Raw genomic sequence first — 21,275 nt, forward strand, 5'->3', positions numbered from 1 at the left:
AGATTTTATTGTCACATCTACTCAAGTACAGGTTACAAGAGTACAATGAAACACGCACAATGTGGCCATGCGCGGTGCCACCTTAGGTACAAAATACCTGGATACAAAATCTTAGTTACAGAAATAGAGAAATAAAGAAGTAAGTTAAAAAATAATGATGCAAAATAAAGACTGGGGATCAAAAGCACGCGCACACACGTGGGTACTGGTAAACCAGCAATTGAAGAAGAAAGGAATTTATTTGCCATGTTTATTAAAATTATATTTGCAGTAGGTTCATCTAAAGATTGTAGCCTTCCAAAGAAAAAGTGATAAGGATTTTGACTATCCATCTTAATATTGTAATTAACATTACATTGAATGAACAGAAACTTATAATGGTGAAAGTCAAAGGGAAAATGTGATTTATTGGGAACACATCATTACTTTTTGTTGAGAACCTGGTTTGAGCACTGTCTTTTACCCACGATTGAAAAAAGAACAGTTAATCGCAACACTTCAAGTTCGGGCAAGTAGAAAAGGTTGTTGTAGCTGTGGATGCTTTGGTTTTATTAAATACTTGAGCATTACTGGGAAAATAGTAGTTTTTCATTAACAGCAGCAGTAAATGGGGGACAATGTCCTACATATGGATGTGGAAATGAAAGGTAATGCTGCCATAGCCTTACCAGAACATAGGCTGCTCTCTCATTAGAGAGAGACACCTGGTGGTGGTTTAACCTGAGGGTCAGCATGTCTTATGCGAGGGGGGATGTTGAGAAGGAGAGCCCTTCATGGTAACTTCAGTCAGTGGGGGAATTGAACCCATGTAATTGGCATCACTGCAGTTTAAACCAATCATCCAGCTAGCTGACTGAACCTTTTCCCTAGAAATGTGGAAATTAGAGGAGATAACTTATGTAGGTCAGGACAGTCAGAACTTATAAGTTTATTTTAGTTCATTGCAACTAAACATAAATGCTCTTTCAAAGTGCTAGCATTGGTACAATGGACCAAATGTTTCTGTGCTCTAAATTCCTATGATAGTGAAACTGCTGGTTAATGTGTCTAATTCTGTACCTGGAGCACATGGCTCAGCGAAAGATAGTCCATCCATTGCTTATTCCCAGCCCAATAATGCAATGGGATGAAATGCGGGTGTTTTCTGTAACAGATACTTTACCAGTGATGCAATTACCGTACTGATGTGCTGAGTGAGCAAAGCACAGTGTTTTAATTCTAATCTCTAGATCTGCCAAACTTCATTTGCCCCAATCGCCATATGCTAGTGTTTCTGCTCAATACAAGCCTCATTGGCTGTGTTATTGACTGGTGATGATTTATTTTGGTGTAATTGTTTTATCACACTTTGCCAAGTCTTGCTGTAATTAATCGGTGAAGTTTATTCTGTTTATTTCTATCATTCCAGGAGACAAATCTACTGAGTATGATTAACGATCCAATGCACAGACCAGTCACCCTGTTCTTACCAAAAGACAGTGTCATGAAATCCTTATCAAAAACTCGAAAGAACTTCTTATATAATAAGGACAACAGAAAAGTTCTGATCGAATACCTTAAATTTCATATAATCAGAGATGCCAAGGTAATTTCCTCATCTCCAGACAGAGTTCAAACATTGTGTGATGTGATACACATAAAGTGTTTGCCTTTATTCTACAAAGTATGTTGTTACGGATCTAACTGCGGATTTTAGAATTGCAATGTTGTTTACGTTGAATAATTTAAAATGGTGATGTTGGATGCAAGTGTTTGTAAATCACATATACTATACTTCAAAACAGTTCAATTTTACTGACGTGTAAGCATAGATAACCAACTTGGAACGCATTCATGTGAAATTCCTTTAGTAGCTCCTGACTGTTTTATTGTGTAGTTTGTTGCCACACTATGAGTTTGGGTTCAAGAAAGGCTGGTTGAGATGATGGCAAGGTCAACAACTGTCTCCCGGCTTAGACTTCAAAGTGACAATATTTGCTATGTATTAATACTAAATACGGCTGTACATGGTAATCATAGTTATATTAGGTAAAGATTACTTTCTTTGTGTCTTCATATCCATTTGCCCTTAAGATGCTATAAAGTTCTGGTGTATTGTATCCTGCTCTGTTTTAACTCCACCCATAATGTACTATTTATGCTCAGTGATGTGTAGCTCTGTGAAATCATTGTAAGTTTTCTCTAGGTTTCTAAAGATTTTACACAACACTAAATTAAAACATTACGTTAAAATTACCCTAAATGGATTTACAACTGTTAAAATAGCAGTGAAAATCGAATTTTATGACGATAATATGTTGAATTTGTACATTGTCTTTAACATAGAAAATGTTCAAAAGTAGTTACAGAGTGGCATTAGTTTAATCTTTGATACCATAGCATAGAGAACTCAGTTCTAAGGACAGGTTGCAAAAATTTGAATTAGATTCCATTGTGTTTGAAAAATTGAGAGGCAATTTGGTTAAGATATTTAAAATATAAAAGTAGCTGATTATTAGGTAGAGAAAAATTATTTCCTCTGATAGAGCAATCACAAATGATAACACACAATCTGAAAATTAGAAATCAAAACAGAAAGCATCTGTGAAGAGAGATATAGAGTTCATGTTTTGACTTTTCTTTGGAACTTAATAAAATCATAGCATTTTCCTGATGCTACCAGATCTGCCAAAGTGTTGCAGAACTTTTGTTTTCCCAGTTGGCCATTTAGAGGTGAAGCAGAAAGGGAAATGGGAATCAGGAACTGTTTCCCCATAAAGCCATGGATACTGGGGAACGATTGGAAATTTCCCCTGAAGACTGAGAGTGATAAAATTTAGTTATGTAGGACTTCAGGGAAAAGGTGGTAAATGAATTGAGGTGCAGATCAGTCAAAATCTAGATAGACAGACAGCACCAGTTGTGATAACGATACAAATAAAACAATCATGATGTAGTTATAGACATTAATTGCCATTACAAATATATACAAAATAATAAAAGGATTGTACATAATGATCATTTCAGCCTATAAATAATTATCATAAATTACAAAATGCAGGTCTCTTTAATTTGCAGAATATAAATGTCTTCAGCATCCCAGCATTTTCTATTAAAGTTTGTAAATCAATTGTTATTAGGAGTTCATTAAATCCTCTGTCATTTGGGAGCTTGATAAAGTCAGCTTCTGGGCTGTCTGTTCTATTTATCATATACATCATTACATCATACTTATAGAATGATGTATTTAATCTTTCATTTCATCGCACATTTGCTGTTGTTCAGTGGGCCAAGAGATAGACGTGATGGGATTCGAGAGGTATGTAAGCATAGTTGAACATTGGATCAAGTCTGCAGGGCTAAATGTTCTTATTCCTGTGGGTTCTCCGGTGAGGCTGAGAGATCCAGATTGTGACTGTTTTGGATGTGTTCTGTTGGCCTCAAAACAACTGCAAAATCTTGTGATAAGGATGAGGCAAAGTTGAAATAAGTATTTCCAATCCTTAGTTGTCTTTGAGATTATCGTTTAGAGGATTTATTGCATAGTGTTGTTTCTCCAGATTTTGGCAGCGGCTCTTCCTAAAGTCGACTCATTGAAGACGCTACAAGGTTCTGACATCCGTATATCATGTGCTCGACAAAGAAATAAAGTGAGTATAAAATAACCCTTCTGAATATATTCAAGCCATTTAAAAAGTAAATGCAAGACATTTCCAAGTCAAACTATGAGGTGAATTTGTGAAGCCACATTTTCAGTGGAGAGTGCTGTTGTCAGGCAAAGGGGTGGACAGTACAGAAATAAGGAGAGATCTTTTCACTCAAATGTTCATGAATCTTTGGAATTCTCTACCTGGAGAGCTCACTTATTGAGTTTATTGAAACCAAGATCAATAGATTCCTAGTGTCTAAATGAATCTTGAGGTATGGGATTGGGTGCAAAAGTGGAGTTGAATGATAAACTTTGCCTCACTGAACAGTGGAGCTCCAAGAAGGAGTATCAACACTTGTGATGCCAAGTCATACGAGGCTGTGAGCCAAGTGCTGGAAAATGGAATTAGAATAGCTAACTGGCACGCACTCCATGGGCTGAAGGGCCTTTTCTGTATAATCTACTCCTACTCCTCCCAACTTTCTTGGATTATTATTTTCTTCTTCATTTTTTTTCGTAGTGTGTGAGCTTCACTGGTAATCCTAGTGTTTGCTGTCCATCCCTAATTGCCCTTGATCTGAGAGCCTTCCTAGGTAATTTCAGGAGGCTATTAAGAGTCCACCACGTTCTCGTGTGTCTGGAGTCACATGTAGGCCAGATTGACTAAGGATAGCAGATTTTCATTAGTGAAAATGGCGTTAATCAACCAGACAGGTTTTTATGACAATTGATGGTAGTTTCATAGCACCAATACCAAGACTAGCTTTGTATCTCAGATTTATTGATTGAATTTAAATTCTGCCAGCTGCCACAGTCAAATATGAACTTAGCCTCCAGAGCATTAGCTCTGTATAACTAATCCAGTGGCCAACATCTCCCCTTTAAAAGGGCAATCAATAATCTCAAAACCATAAAATGTTGGACCAAAAATATGCCGTTAAGCCCATCAGGACTACTCCACTGTTCAATGATATCATGGCTGGTCTGATGATCCTTTGTGGGAGATTTCTACTAATATATTATCTGGTTTGCAGTTGCATTCAATTCCTGCAAATATCACACTTTCCTGTTACAGCTTTTTCCATCAGTTACTTCTGCTGTATCTCACTCTCTTGCACACATGCCAAAATGACACACACATTTAGCATGTCTAATTTGAAAGGTAAACTATTTTGGATGCTGAAAACACAAAATATGAACAGGAAATGGTCAGCACCTATGCAGAGAGAGTTAATGTTTCATATCTCATACCTTGAATCAGAACTCCAAAATGACTGAGAAGTAATGGTCAGGACAAGAAGGAAAAAGAGGGAAGGAGGTCTGTGGATGGGTGGAAGGCAGGAGGGATTTAATGAATATCAGACTCTTTGCTCCCACCAGCCACTTGAAAGATGGGAGATGTGGTTATGATGTGCAATCATTGAACGGAATGTTGAGTCTGGGAGACTGTAAAGAACTCAACTAAACCACAAGACGCAGCCTGTTGAGGGGCTTCATTGAAGCAGTTAATGTGGTCAGGGTGATAGGGTGATGGCGAATGGAAATGACAAGTACATGAAAGACCAACCCAGAAGACTTCCCACATTGAGAGATGCATAAAGGACTCATGTTTCCACAGATTATTTTTCCCAGAGCAAGTTACTCGCCTGAAGGCATGGGGCTCCATTTCTATTAAATATGGCTGACTAGGGGTCATTCCCACTCTTCTCACCTGCTTAGAGGTATTCAAAGGATTTGCAGGTTGATTGGCCATGTCCTGAACTCCCCTTCCATGCCCTTCACCTCCTAAGGTGAGACTTGAACCCTATTCTTTCAGCTCAAAGGCTGGGACACTATTCACAAAATGCCCTGAATGGAAGCCCAGGGCCTCATTTAATTCAATCAACCTAACAGCTATAAGGTCAATGCACAAAAACCAAAAGCCTATCTTCCTCATTTGATGAAATCCATGAGCTATTGCTTTCCCAGGTTTTGCCACATCTATTTATTATGTGCTTTGCTTGTTGCCCTCAGGGTGAATTGTACCTAAACAGAAGGAATTGTAAGATTACACAGAGGTACCTGGAGTTTGATGCTGGCGTGGCTTACGGCATTGGCTGTCTGATGACCCCTCAAAATATTGGAGCTCGTTGCGATGACCTGTCATTAGTTGACATTTTGGTTTGTATATGCATGAGGTTGACAACTTTTTTAAAGTGATTGATTCTGGGGAAAAGGAAATCACAGGGGTGGGTGGGAGGGGGTTGATATCTGCCTGTTACTGCAGAGGGAATGTTGGACTTCAGGGAAATTTTGACATGAGGCTGTTGGGTCAACACCCATGGGTGCCTACAATACAAGGTACTTGTTTGTGTTTCATGCAGGGAGACTGTGGCAGCTGTCTAAACACTCCAGCCTGTCCTTCTGGAAGCCGACCAAAGGTAAGGCAGCTCATTATTGTCACTTGTCATCCTTCAGATGTCTGCCTCTGCTAGTCAATAAACCTCTGATCTTTGACTCAACCAAATAGTAAAAGTCACCAGACTGATTACTTCAGAACTGCTGCAGAATTCCTCAGGGGAGTGTCTTAGGCCCAACCATCTTCAACTGTGTAATCAGCCACCTTCAAAAGGTCAGAGTGGGGATTTTCACTAATGATTGGACATGTTCAGCACCATTCGCAACTCCTTAGATATTGAAGCATCTTGTGCCCAAATTTTGGCAAATGCCAAAAAATGTGTACAAATGCCAAACAAAGAGAGCTTGGGGTGCAGGTACAGAGTTCGTTGAAAGTGGAGTCACAGGTAGACAGGGTGTGAAGATGGCATTTGATACACTTGCCTTTATTGGTCAGTGCATTGAATGTAGGAGTTAGGAGGTCATGTTGCAGCTGTACAGGACATTGGTTAGGCCACTTTTTGAATACTGCATTCAATTCTGGTTTCCCTATTAGAGGAAAGATGTTGTGAAACTTGAATATGTTCAGAAAAGATTACCAAGGATGTTGCCAGGATTGGAGGAATTGAGCTATAGGGAGAGGTTGAATATGAATCTTTAGAATCCCTACAGTGTGGAAACAGGCCATTTGGCCCAACAAGTCCACACCAAACCTTTGAAGAACATCCCACCCAGACCCATCCCCTTACCCTATCCCTGCAAGCCTGCATTCCCTGTGGCTAATGCACCTAACCTACACATCCCTGGCTGGAACTATTTTCCGTAGAGGGTCAGAGTCTGAGGGATGACCTTTATTGTGGTTTATAAAAATAATGAGGAGTGGACAGAGTGAACAGCCAAGGTCTTTTCCCCAGGACAGGAGGGTCCAAAATTGGAGGGCCTAGGTTTAAGGTGAGAGGGGAAGGATATAAAATGGATAGTTGAGAATGTACATTCTATTCTGAGCCTTCCAAAAACCCCATCTAAATAATCAGGGTTTGCACAGCCCTATGTTGGAATCTACTTGTAACATACAGGAGGGATTTTAGTCACTCGCTCTACTTGTGCAAGTGACTCCTTTCCCATCAATTGGTGCAGAGCAGCATGTCCCCCACCTGCACCACCCATATTTTCAAGGCCCAAGTGATTTTGCAGCAAAGAAAGGAGGTCATTTGGCCCATTGTGCCAATGCTGACTCCAAAAATGTTATTCAAATTGCTCAATGACCCTTGCAGCTTTCAGAAATCCAAAGTATTTAGCTAATTCACCTGTCCTTGGCAAAATAATATTGTTGTGATCATTTCTTCTTAAACCTAGTTAGGCCTGTATTGTATTTAGGGCTTGAGAAATACCATTGTGGAGTAACTCTTTATTTTGTGATCCTCAGGCAGAGAAGAAGGAGTGTACCTACCAGAACTTTTTCCATGCTGATGTCGATGGTTGTCAGTATGAATGTACCTTTGTGATCTGGAAACCTAAATGCTGCAGTAATTACTTTGGAAAGAATTGTAAAGGTGGGTGAGGAATTTAAATTGGGCTGCCGAACTTGATAGTGTGCTGCCTTCGGCAAATTTCTACTGTTGATTCCTGGGTTATGGTTGACGTAGACAAGGACAGCACATTTATTGCCCACCCCTTGTTTTCATATCCTCTTGTGGCCTTGCTTCTTCCCCATCTCTGTAACTTCCCTCAGATCAATGCTTTTAGATTGTTGCACTCCCCCAATTCTGGTTTCTTAGAAACATAGAAACTAGCAGCAGGAGTAGGCCATTCAGCCCTTTGAGCCTGCTCTGCCATTCAAATAGATCATGGCCAATTCTTTACCTCTACATCATATTACAGCAATCTTCTTACCCCTGTGGTACAGAGTGATCACCCTCTGAGTGAAGAAATGTTTCCTCATCTCATTCCTGATTCGCCTACTCCATATCCTGAGTCTGTGACTCCCCACAGGGAAAACATTCTCCCTGCATCTAGTCTATCCAGCCCTGTTTGAATTTTATATCTCTCAATCAGATCTCCTCTCATCCTTCTAAACTCCAGTGAATGCAGGCAGGCCCAGTCGAACCATTCTCTCTACATAGTACAGTGCTGCTAACTTCAATGTCAGCCCAAGTGAATGTCCACTGCATTCCTCTATGGTAAATATATCCTCTCATAGGTACGGAGACCAAGACTGCTTGCAACACTCCAGGTGTTTTCTTCTCCCAGCCCTCGTATAACTGCAGAACGACAGCCCTGTACTCACGTACTCCTCCTCCAAATCCCCACCCCCCACCATTTGGCCCAATGGCTCAAACATTGATGGCTGCTGAGTCCCTACACTCTGCAATTTCTGTCAAGTGTCTCTGTCTTTCTATCCTTCTTTCCTTCTTTAAGATGGTCTTTAAAAGCCTACTTATTTTGGTTCTTTGTCTCCATGTGTAGCTCAGTGTCAGGACCTTGTCTAATAATCACTCCTCTAAAACACCTTTGGAACATTTTAACAATGTTACGACCTCTATATAAATGCAACTCATTGTTACCCTGAGCAGGTGATGTTAGATCTTTACTTTTTGAACCATTGCAGTTCTTATGGTGAAGGTGTTCCTGCAATGGCTGTTATCAACTGCAATGTTGACTCAATGACAATGAATGAACAACAATAAAGGTCCAAGGTGGGATGGCATATCACTTGAAAGGGATCTCAACAGTAATGATGTTCCCTTAACAATCCTGCTCTTGACCTTCTCAGTAATAGAGGCCATGGGCACGCATGTACCTATGTTGGTCTTTTATAGGCCTATATGTCTTTGACAATACACACGACCAACTTACAAAAATAACATCAGCAATTGGGCCCATTTTTTATGACATGAAATCAGCAAGCAACACTTCCATTCTGTATCAGCATTCAAAGCACTTCATCCCTTCATTAGTTCTCACTGCATATTCCAATCTCAGCATGGTGTCGTCACAAACTAATGTCTTGCAAGATCCAATTTTGTGTGAAGCTTTGCGCAGGGTGGCATAATGTATTGCTTTAGTCACTTCCACACAGCATAGAAAAGGCCCTTCGGCCCATTAAGTCTGCACCAGTCAAAAACAGCCATCTAACTTTTCTAATCCCATTTTCCAGCACTTGGCACATATCCTGGTATGTCCTGTGCACATCGAAATACTTCTTTAATGTTATGAGGATTTCTGCTTCTACCACCCCTTTAGGCAGTGAGTTCCCACTACCCCCGGGTTAAAATGTTTTTCCTCACATATCCTCTAAATCTTCTGACCCTTACCTTAAATCTATACCCCCAGTCATTGATCCCTCCATCAACGGGAAAAGTTCCTTCCCGTCTGTGCCCCTCATAATTTTATACATCCCAAATGTATCCCCCCTCAGTCTCCTTTCATCTCTCTTCATAACTGAAACTCTATAGGCCAGGCAACATCTTAGAATAAAATCAGATTCTCTGCCGTGTGGAAGCAGGCCATTTGGCCCATCAAGTCCATACCGATCCTCTGAAGATCAGCCACCCAGACCGACCCCCTACTCTATCCCTGTAACCCTGCATTTCCCATGGCCAATGCACCTAGCCTACACATCTTTGGACTGTGAAAGGAAACCGGAGCCCCCAGAGGAAACCCATGCAGATACGGAGAGAATGTGCAAACTCTGCACAGTTACCCAAGGGTGGAATCAAACCCAAGTCCCTGGCACTATGCTGCCCTGGTAAATCTCCTCTGCACCCTCTCCAGTGTTATCATATCCTTTCTGTAATGTGGATTCCAGAACTGTATACAATACTCTAGTTTCACACAATTCCCGCATAACGGGTTTATATTTTTATGGGATATTGACACTGTTGGCAAGGCCATCATTTGCTGCCCATTATTAACTGCCCTTATTGGCTTGCTTAGCCATTTCAGAGGGCAGTTTAGAGTCAAATTACATTGCTGTGGGTCTGGAGTTACGTGTCACCCATACGGTCTAATTACAGCAGATTTCCTTCCCCGAAGGACTTTGTGAACCAGATGGGTTTTTCACAACAATAAAAAAATGGCTTCCTGATCACTATTAGTAAGGCAAGCCTTCAATCCAGATTTTATTTAATGCATTTAAACTCCCCTCCAGCTGCTTTGATGTGATTTGAACTGTGTCTAGAGACTAACAGCCTGCGTTCTCACTTATGAAGAAGGGTCACTCAACCCAAAACGTTAACTCTGATTTCTCGCCACAGATACTGCTAGACCTGCTGAGCTTTTCCAACAATTTCTGCTTTTGTTCCCAATAGCGTGGCGTCCCTGAATTACTAGGGCAGTGATGTTACCATCACACCAACACCTCTCGTGGGACATCAAACTGAGACCCTGAATGGCCTCTCAGGATTCAGACCAAAAACTATAAGATATACGGTTAGTGAAGAAACAAAGCAAGTACGCATGAAAGAAAAAAACAAACTTGTATTGATACAGCACCTTTCACAACCGCGCTATCCTTTGGATGACAAAGTTCCAGGTTTCCATCACAACTATTATGGTGCTGCCAAATTTCCCTTTTAAATTGCATAGCACTAATTTTGAGAACAAGTCTCTCATTCCTGAATTCCAACTCCATCTCCATATCTGCCTTATTGAATCCTTTAAACATTTCAAATCGCTTGATCAGATCATCATCCTCATTTTCAACAGAATGCAAGCCAGTCATACAGGATTCCCATTCTCTGTGTCTTACTAAAATGTGGCAAATAAATATATACACAAACATTTTTATTTGACCAATTTGAGTATTGGGAATGTATCTGGAAGTATATATATATTCAAGTGCAAAGCCTTGTCCTTTGCAAACAGAAAGAACTTGCCTGCATATTTCACCTTTTTAATTTTGGTGGACAGCCATTCACGGGACCAATCCCTTTGGCAATGCTTTAATCAATCAAAGTCAAGTGTCTACTTGCATTTAAAGAAAAACTTGGCATGTAACAGTTCTCTGGTGCACTCTCTATAACAACAATCTACCAGTCAGAGTCTAACTTACACGCCATTCAGCATCTTCTTCTCATGCTATGTAAATGGTTATTCCCATTGGTTTTTGGTATTCTTATGATTCTGTCCTGATGCGTGCAAGACAAAATACTTCAATAGCATGACTCTTCTTTCAGAAATATCAAGTCTTCCCTGAAGAGTCAGAGACTGAGGGATCACCATATAGAGGTTTATAAAAGCATGATGGGCATGGATAGGGTGAATAGTCAAGGTCTTTTCCCCAAGATAGGGAACCTAGAGGGCATAGGTTTAAGGTGAGAGGAGAAAGATTTAAAAGGGACCTAAGGGGCAACTCTTTCACGTAGAAGGTGGTGCATGTATGGAATGAGCTATCAGAGGAAGTGGTGGAGGCTGGTACAATTACAGCATCATAAAGGCATCTGGATGGGTACATGATTAGGAAGGGTTCAGAGGGATATGGGCCAAATGCTGATAAATAGGAGTAGATCAGTTGAGGATATCTGGTCGGCATGGATGATTTGGACCGAAGGGTCTGCTTTATGCTGTATGACACTGTGACTCTGTAATACCAGATCCAATACTTTGTTTAGGCAATACTGGAGAATAATTTCAGAAAACATGTAAGTTATAATTGTGTGTGGAGCTGGAAGAACACAGCAGGTCAGGCAGCACCAGAGGAGCAGGAGAGTCGACGTTTCGAGCCTGGACCCTTCATGATCGGTAGTTCTTGCTATCTCTAAGTTATCATTTTAATGATTGCGGTTGATGCTAAGGTTGTAAAAGATTGCTGTTTTGTTTCAGCCTGCCCAGGAGGTCCTGAAACCCCCTGCAACTCCCACGGTGTCTGTGACGATCAATACACAGGAACTGGTAACTGCTCCTGCTCAGCTGGCTTCAATGGTACAGCTTGTGAACTCTGCTTGCCTGGACATTGGGGATCAGAATGTACAGGTAAGAGGATGTTCAACAGAAACCAAGGTACAGTTTCATCACATCTGCCTCGTGCATACAAAATTTATTCTAGTTCTTATACCTACCTCGTAATGTACAGTAGTTGTCACTTAATTATCACATTCTGCTATTGTTTTGCGAAGACAGTTGTAGAGAAGACATTTCTACTTTCAGGCAAGACCAAAACCAAGGTGCCATAAAACCACAGAATGGTGAAAGCACAAAAGGAGGCCATTTGTCACATTGTGAACACGTCTCTGTGAGAACATATCAGTTCGCCTCATTGCACCTCCTTTTCATCATTGACCTGTAAATATTTTCACTTCAGATTTTGACTCCCTTTTGCAAATCATGATTTAATCTGCATCCACCAGACTCCCAGGCAGTGCATTCCAGATCCTAACCACTCGCTGCATAAGATCAGTTTTTCCTCATGTCACCGTTGGTTCTTTTGCCACTTTTAAAATTGGTGCCTGCTGATTCTTCACCAATGTAAGTAGTTCCTCCCTAATCTATCTGTCTGGACGCCTCATTGTTTTGAACGTCTCAACCAAATCTCTTCTTGACATCTTCCTCTTTGGAGAACTGTCACAGCTTTACCAATTTGTCCAATTATTGGTGGTGCCACTCCCATAATTCCATTCTGCACCCTCTCCAATGTGTTCATAAATGTAAGGTAATCATAAGTAAATCCAATAGGGATTTCAGGAGAAGCTTTTTTTACTGCTCACAGCCATGAAGAGTAGCCGAGGTGAATTGGATAGATGGACTTAATTTGAAGCTAGAAAACAAACATGGAGGAGCATTAAATAGAAGGCTATGGTTGGAGTTAGATGAAAAGAGATAGAGAAGGCTTGTGTAGAACAAAAGTATATTACATTGAATCAGTACTGGAAGCCACACACCACTCAAAAATGCACAAAGCACCCCAGTATTTCACGCTGGGGTCACGCCAAGTCTGAGACATCGAAATGGGGTCCCACCAGGATCAGGTTTGGGAAGCTGCTGTAAATAATGTGCAAAGTTCAGTGCTTCTCAAATCGACACAAGCAATAAATCATAAAACCTGGCTGTTAGCCCCAGCCATCACAACAAAGAAAGAAAGTGAGGCTTTGTAACAATGGACCTTCAGATTTTACCTTCAAGTCTTCAAAAGAGAGAAAGAAAGCAAGGGTAAAGCAATCATGTGGTACTACAATAAATAGAGTTTTAAAGGGTAATTAGACTGCTGTAGGTCACCCATCTCTATGGAAATGTAATTCATAGCAAATGGTGTGAGACCAAGTGGACTTTGCTGGTTTCAAGCAATGTGTTCACAGTTTAACTGTATCCTGCAGTGCCAATATAGATGCAGTTTCTATCATTCTTAAATTTGCCCTTTGCCTCTTTTTGCCACCATACCTACAACTGGGACCCAAAGTTTTGCTGTTGTATTAATACAAGTAAATCTATGTCACAATTTCAAGAGTATGCAACTTGATAGCTTCGTGCACACATGCACTCATATGCCCTGACACTTTCATCACACTAATGTTCAAGTCCTGTGCACACACAACCCACAGTTTTCTTAGAAACTGGAGCACGTTCAAACCCTTGAGCCTGTTTTGCCATTTAATCTTATCCTGGCAGATCCCTGCTTCCATTTCCATTTTTCTCCACATTTGCTCCATATCTCTTGGACAACACAAATCTACCAGTAAAAACCGAAAAAAACTGCAGATGTCGTAAATCAGGAACAAAAACAGAGGTTGCTGGAAATGCTCAGCAGGTCTGGCAGCATCTGTGAACAAAAATCAGAATTAACATTTCAGATCCAGTTCTGAGGAAGAGTCACCAGACCCAAGATGGTAACTCTAATTTTTTCGTCACAGATGTTGACAAATCTACCAATTTCTGACTTGACAAATTCAGTGCCTTGCAGCATCTGCAGCTTTTTGGTCTCTGAGTTCTTGATTGATGTAATTTTTAGCTTCCTAACATCATTCTTAAATGGCCTGACTTTAATTCAAAAAATTATTCCAGATTGATGCATCGTAGGAAATAGCTACTCTGCATCGATGTTATCAAATCCTTTTCAACATTTGAACAGGAGTACTGCTCAGACCTCTAAATTCAACAGAACATAAGCCAAGATTATGCTTAAACTGTCCTCATCATTTAACCTTTAAAGACACTAATTGAAGAGGTGCAGAGTGATACAATACTATCCATTCATACAGTTTCAAGTGTTGGTTATGAGGTTATTGGATGGGGACCAGTGTTTCACTTCATGCATTAGATTGGAGCAGGCGAAAAGGAACATTGAAGCAAAAGTTGAAAAGTTGAGTGTTTCTACAACTTTAAAGTATGAGAACGGTTTTAACCCAAACGTTCCTTGGGTAAGGATGGGATTGGGTGCAATACTGGTTTTACTCCTTTGAAGTCAGTTATACAGGGAATAAAACTTGTCCTTGAACCAAACATGTGAGTTTCTTGGTTAGGCCACTTTTAGAATACTGCATGCAATTCTGGTCTCCCTGCTATAGGAAGGATATCGTGAAACTTGGAAGGGTTCAGACAAAATTTACAAGGATATTGCCAGGATTGGAGGGGTTGAGCTACAGGGAGAGGCTGAATAGGCTGGGGCTATTTTCCCTGGAGTATCGGAGGCTGAGGGGTGACCTTGTCGAGGTTTATAAAATCATGAGGGGTATGAATAGGGTAAATAGCCAAGGTATTTTCCCTGGGGTGGTGGATTCCAAAGCTAGAAGGCGTAGGTTTAAAGTGAGAGTGGAAAGATTTAAAAGGGGCCTAAGGGGCAACCTTTTCACAGAGAAGGTGGTGTGTGTATGGAATAAGCTGCCAGAGGAAGTGGAGGCTGGTACAATTACAACATTTAAAGGGCATTTAGATGGGTATATGAATAGGAAGGGTTTAGAGGGATTTGGGCCAAATGCTGGCAAATGGGACTAGGATATCTGGTCAGCATAGACAATTTGGGCTGAAGGATCTTTTTCTATGCTGTACAACTGTATGAGTATGAGTCTACGTGGTTGGGTGAGGGTGGGGTTTAATTTACCTCCAATTGTATCATAACCACTGGAACTGTGATCAAACATTTTTAAGCTGGAGAATCCATATTGGACAATTCTAATCCAACACACATACAACCATAACAAATAAGAACAGGAATCGACCCTTTGAGACTGCTCTGCATTCAATCACATGCCTGATCTTCTAACTAACTCCTTCACACCCTGTCCCCAAATCTTTTAGTACCCGAACCTCTATTGATTTTTATCCTCTGTGTACTTAATGACTGAGCATTCACTGCTCTACCAATTGGCGAATTCCAAAAGTTCACAACTTTCTCAGTGAATGTCAGTCAGAGCCCTCCCCTGTCAAGCCCCTTAGGAAACTTGTGTGTCAATTATATTATCTGTCATTCTACCGAAATGTTCTTGCAGCCTGTGATTGCACTGAAAATGGAGTCTGTGATGATGGATTCAATGGCCAAGGAATATGTTTCTGCAATGAAGGATGGACTGGAGATCGCTGTGAAACACAACTAGGTATGGCATAGTGAGTGAGCTGCAGTGCAGATTGTAAGTAAATCTGCACACCACCAGCTCTTTGTTAAATTGTAATTCCCCAGTTCTCCTTTGATATAGTCCACTTTTAGAGGGCAGACCAGGCCTCGGTTTATCTCTCATCTGAAGGACAGCACCTCAACAATGCAGTACTCCCTCATTACTGCTCTGGGAGTTTTAGTCTAGAGTTTTGTCTTTGGTCTTGAACGCCCTTGTGAGCCAGAGCTGAGGGTGCTGCCAATTGAATCGTGGTGGAAAAATTCTCCACACCGGCATTGTGCACGTGCCTGAACTGAATTTGCTTTTCACTGGAAAATATTTCACTGCCTATTTTCAAGCTGGTCTTGATCGTGCAAAAGAATGAAGTTCCTCTCTATGCCTTACCTCACTCATGTAATGGACAAACTCTAACGACTGTAAGACTTTGAATCTTTATAGCATGCAAGCTTTAATCTGATATCAGTTTGTTATTCTACTCTGTTCTTTACTCCTATTTATTCTGCTTGAAATGTTTGTTTGTAAAGCTTGCCTCAATTGGCCCCTTGGCCATGATGCAAGTTTACTTTTGGTTAAATAAACCTTTGAAATGAAAAATTGAAATTAGGAACTCACCAACCAACTAGCAGTTCTCCCAACAGTTTAACTGGAAGCAGTTATCTTTATTTATTCTTCGATGGGATGTGGTCCTACCATTTGTCATCCATTCCTAATTGTCCTTGTGCTGAGTGCCTTGACATTTCAGAGCGTAGCTGAGAGACAACCACAATGCTGTGTCTCCGACTCACATGTAAACCAAACCAGAATACATTTCCCAAGTTTTATTCATTGGTGACATGAGTTAGGACATCATTTATTGTCCATCTCTGATTGGACATTGGCAGTTAGGAGTCAACCACATTGCTATGGATCTCGAGTCACATATAGGCCAAGTTTCCCTCCATAAAGAACATGAATGAACCAAATGGGTTTTTACAACAAACAGTGGTTATAAGATCACTTTTTATTCCAATTGCATTTCCTTCCAAAGAGGGAATTAAATGGATTTTTAAATAATGTTTGATGATTAGTTTCTTGGTTACCTTAACTGAGATTAGTTTTCAATTCCAGATTTAAATTTCACCATTTGCTGTGGTGTGATTTGAACCCATGGCCCCAGAGCATGAGTCTTGATTACTCGTGCAGTGATGTGGCCACATACCAGCAACCCCAAGTTGAACTGTACCAGGGTAAGGCAGTCCCAAATTAGAGGGCATAGGTTTAAGGTGAGAGGAGAAAGATTTAAAAGGCATTGAAGGGGCAACTTTTTAACACAGAGGGTGGTGCGTGTATGGATTAAGCTGCCAGAGGAAGTGGTGGAGGCTGGTACAATTACAACATTTAAAAGGCATCTGGATGGGTACATGAATAGAAAGGGTTTAGAGGGATATGGGCAAAATGCTGGCAAATGGGACGAGATCAATTTAGGATATCTGGTCATCGCAGACAAGTTGAACCAAAGGGTCTGTTTCTGTGCTGTGTAACTCTATGACTCTAATTGATTTTATCTTAACTGTAGCAGTGACATCATTTCACCTCATGTCAGTCACACTGTGTAAGGATTGTTATTTTTGCTGTTTTTATTCAATAGTCTGTCTCACTTGTCCTTCTCATCTATTTTCTCCCTTTCATTCTTTCCAATTGACTCCCTTGTCTCCCACTGCAAATTGGCAGAACTCTTGCAAAGACTACGTCAATGACCAAAGATGGCCTTTTGCATGGGATTCTCTAAGATGCCACAGATTTCCAGCCAGAATTACAGAGAGCCATACCAAATCTCCATGGCTAATTAGCAGTGTGGTATTGTCATGTTATTAAAATGGTTTTCTTCATTTGTTGGGCAGCCATGAAACCAGTATGTTCACCTCCTTGCTCTAAAGATGCAATCTGCAAGATCAACAATACATGCGAGTGTAAACTGTACTATGAGGGTGATGGAAGGACATGCGACGGTGCGTTAACTTGCTCTTTTTTTGCATTTCTAACAGAGATATGCATGTGTGAAGTGTCACAAGTGAACTGTTTTAAAAAGGTCTAAGAAAGCAGCTAACATAGGAGGGAACATACGAAAAGGGTGGATTTAGCCCTGAGAACCTAATTATTGTTTCAATGAGATCACGGCTGATCTGTGACTGAGCTTCACATACCTGCATAACCCAATGTAGGAGCGTTTTTCCAACCTGGGACAAAGACTCAGGAGGCAGGCAGGATTCGGTCAAGTGGATTATCTTTATTCAAGCAGAAACCGATTTTTACAGGGAGAGGGCCAAAGGATCTTCCCCAAATCTGGCTTCAGAGGATAAATCAATAACACACCCTCTGCTTTTACAAAGAAATACAGCATTTTTATACATTTTTTGTTACAGTAATCAAATACAATGTAGTCACTGTCCTTCCCCCTAATTCAAACACCCAATCCTGTGGGACACTTAATCATTGATGGGCACTTCCATGGACAGCCCCAGGTTCCCACGATCTTATGGTATTAGCTAGACATTGTAATCTCTAAGCCTTGGGATCTTCCTATGCAGCCTATTCATTCGCATTCCAAATGTTTAATGGCTATACTCCTTCGGGTCTTTCTCAGGCTTGTTTATCTGTGAGGACAGCTCAAATTCTATTACCCATTGTATTTTGGTGCTGATTTTTATCACATTCAGTTACTCCTTTTATTTTCCCACTGTCCCAATTACATAATGTAAAAATAACAAGTCAGTTAGTTTTAACTAATTGCTATAAGGTTAACTTCTGTTATAAAGTTAATTATAAGTGTGACGTTATACAAATACTTCTACTGTTAGCATTTTGTAATTCATGGGTTTTGAGCAATCTATCTTGTTGAGGGCATAAGAGAGGGCGTCTCCTAAAGCTAGTTAATCTTTACATCTAAACTTAAATGGCTTTTTTAAGGCTTGTATTATATCCTGGTTATGTATTGAAGCCAATTTCTATGATTAGAGCATTTCTAGCTAGAAACTATTTAATACTGCTGGTAGCTTCAAGGAGGCAACTATTAACTACGATATAACTTTAGCTGTTATCCTTGGAGCTGCTTGAAGACCTAATCTAGCACCTAACGTTACTCATTTACTGGCACAATCACCCTGTCATTAATAAAGCTGGAATTGGTCAATTATTTGTCCTAAGGCTTTCTTTTATCAGAATTGTCTTGGATGGGAACATACAGTGTTCTTTTACTGACCTTCCAGCAGTTGTGTTCAAAGTTACCATTGTATTTCACTGTGTGAGCAGGCTGCTTAGTTTTGCTTAGTTTCTGTCTGCCATCTTGTAAGCAGGCATGGGCCACTTATTGTGTTCAGGTACAGGTCACCCCTAAACCCAATACCCTCTCATACCATCAATTAGAACTATTTTTTTTACCCTAGTGATGGTCAAATCATTCCTACAGGCCACACGTAAAGTTTGAATCCATATCCCATTCAGACTCGCCCCAAGCTCATGACAATAACAAGTTCTGAGATTTCTGATTCAGGGTTAACCCAACATGGAGGAACAAAGTTCAGTCAGTCCTCATGTAGCTACTAAATATCGCGTTGACTGGATTTCATGGGCTGACATTGAGCAGGCTATGGATTACTATCCCTGAATGGATTACATATAGATGCTGAGCTCCCCACCATTTCACCTCCATAATCCGAGAGTTTCCAGTCAGCTCTTCAGGCAGAGCTCAGTTCATTAAATATGATTTGATTCATTCAGATTCCAGCAAAAAAAAAAATTGAAAATTAGCTTAATATCAAAATATATAAACATGATTAAAGTGATCTCCTGCAAGATTGCCTTGTTAACGGGGAAATATTAATCTATGACATTTTCCTCAACCTGTTTGGACATGATATGAAACATATTTCTGAGGCCATCGCATCCCAAGATGGAATTTTTACACTGGTCTACTGGCCCAGAAATAGGGACACTTCACACAGCACCACACAACTCTTTCAATATTACTGTATTTTTGAATAAGTAAGACTGCAAGACATAAGAGCAGATGTAGGTCATTAAGCCCATCAAGTTTGCTCTGCTGTACAATGAGATTAGGGCTGATGTGATAACCGTCAACTCCATTTTCCTGCCTGTTCCCCATAATCCTTGATTCCCTTACTGAATAAAACTCTGTCTGTATCAGCCTGGAATATAATTAATCACCCAGCCTCGACAGCCTTCTGCGGTAAAGAATTCCACAGATTCACTTTCTGCTGAGAGAAGATATTCCCCCTCATCTCTGTCTTAGATATGGACTTCTTTATTCTAAGATTATGCCCTCTAGTCCGAGACTGTCCTACAGTGGGAAACAGCCTCGCTGCATCTACTTTGTCAAGTTCTCTAAGTCCCACATTATGTGTTTCAATAAGGTCCTAGACTCCAATGATTACAGGCTCAACCTACTCAACCTTTCTCCATAAGGAAACCCCTCCATACCCAGGATCAGCCTAGTGAACCTCCTCTGGACTGCCTCCAATGCCAGAATATTTTTCCTTAGATAAGGGGCCCAGAACTGTTCACAGTATCCTGGTATTGGTTGACTAGACGTCCGTATTATTTTTTATATTCCATTCCCTACTTACCCTGTTTTTATACTGCATAACTGATCAGTATACAGGACATTAGTGAGGACTGAAATCACTGGACTAGCCAAGTTTTATCTCAACCCATGAAGTTCTTGTTGAATAACTATCACATCATGTACATCTGCTGGAATACTGGGGAAGAATAGAAGGATTAGGAAAGGTCAATCAGGTCCAATTTTGGAAATTTCCAATGTGCGTATAGATGGTGGAGGCACAGTTCTAATACGGATGTTATTCTATAGGCTTGACTATCAGCATAAAAGTACTTAGAACTTATTCTAAAATATCATTGCAAATGATATTTGTTGTCTTTGGTCTTCCCACATTTTATGAAGTGTTTAACCCAATGTTTTGTTTGATTGTGGGATTGCTGGAAAGGCCAGTGTTTCTTGTCTAATTCTCAACATCCATTACCAGCTATCTTTGGCCTTCTTTGACCCCATTCCCTCAGAGTCAAAGTCAGGGCATACCCATATCTGATTGGCCAGCTTAGCACACAGCCATTTATTTTAGCAGCTTATAACAGGGGTGGCACGGTGGCTCAGTGGTTAGCGCTGCAGCCTCACAGCACCAGGGACCTGGGTTCAGTTCCACCCTCAGGCGAGTGTCTGTGTGGAGTTTACACATTCTCCCTGTGTCTACGTGGGTTTCCTCCGGGTGCTCCGGTTTCCTCCCACAGTCCAAAGGTGCTAAATTGCCCATAGTGTTCAGGGATTTGTACATTAGGTGGGTTATAGGGGGATGGGTTTGGTTGGGTGCTCTGAGGATAGTGCGGACTTGCTGGGCTGAAGGGCCTGTTTCCTCACTGTGGGGATTCTATGATAACAGATCCTCTCCCCCTGCACAACCACTGAAAGCAGCTGACCAATCTTCTCTTCCTTTCATAAGACCCCTAAAGTGTGGAAGGAGGCCACTGGCCCATCAACCCTCCAAAGAGCATCCTACTCAGATCCAGCCCCCTACCATATCCCTTAACCCCACGTTTATCCTGGCCTACCCTGAACACTACAGACAATTTCCCATGGTCAATCCACCTAATCTGCACATCTTTAGACTGTGGGAGGAAACTGGAGCAACCAGAGCATACCCACGCAGACACAGGGA

General features: G+C 40.8%; 2 protein-coding genes across 6 annotated transcripts in view; one reads left to right on the forward strand and one right to left on the reverse strand.

The window, feature by feature from the left end:
• LOC109912607 (stabilin-2-like) overlaps window positions 1-21,275 on the forward strand; it is a 191,243-nt gene that overhangs the window by 145,364 nt on the left and 24,604 nt on the right. For all 5 annotated transcript variants that reach the window (XR_007264039.1, XM_048607479.1, XM_048607481.1 and 2 more), the window contains 8 exons: window positions 1,409-1,585; window positions 3,540-3,629; window positions 5,642-5,788; window positions 5,992-6,048; window positions 7,431-7,557; window positions 11,828-11,977; window positions 15,424-15,528; window positions 17,427-17,534. Coding sequence is in view for 4 of the 5 variants with exons in the window: in XM_048607479.1 (XP_048463436.1) it covers window positions 1,409-1,585; window positions 3,540-3,629; window positions 5,642-5,788; window positions 5,992-6,048; window positions 7,431-7,557; window positions 11,828-11,977; window positions 15,424-15,528; window positions 17,427-17,534 (961 nt within the window). In the remaining variant the exon portion in view is untranslated. The remainder of the gene's footprint in view (window positions 1-1,408; window positions 1,586-3,539; window positions 3,630-5,641; window positions 5,789-5,991; window positions 6,049-7,430; window positions 7,558-11,827; window positions 11,978-15,423; window positions 15,529-17,426; window positions 17,535-21,275) is intronic.
• nt5dc3 (5'-nucleotidase domain containing 3) overlaps window positions 1-21,275 on the reverse strand; it is a 127,870-nt gene that overhangs the window by 39,729 nt on the left and 66,866 nt on the right. The window lies entirely within an intron of this gene.

Source organism: Rhincodon typus, chromosome 18 (assembly GCF_021869965.1).
Source record: "Rhincodon typus isolate 14 chromosome 18, sRhiTyp1.1, whole genome shotgun sequence".
NCBI classification, from domain to species: domain Eukaryota; kingdom Metazoa; phylum Chordata; class Chondrichthyes; order Orectolobiformes; family Rhincodontidae; genus Rhincodon; species Rhincodon typus.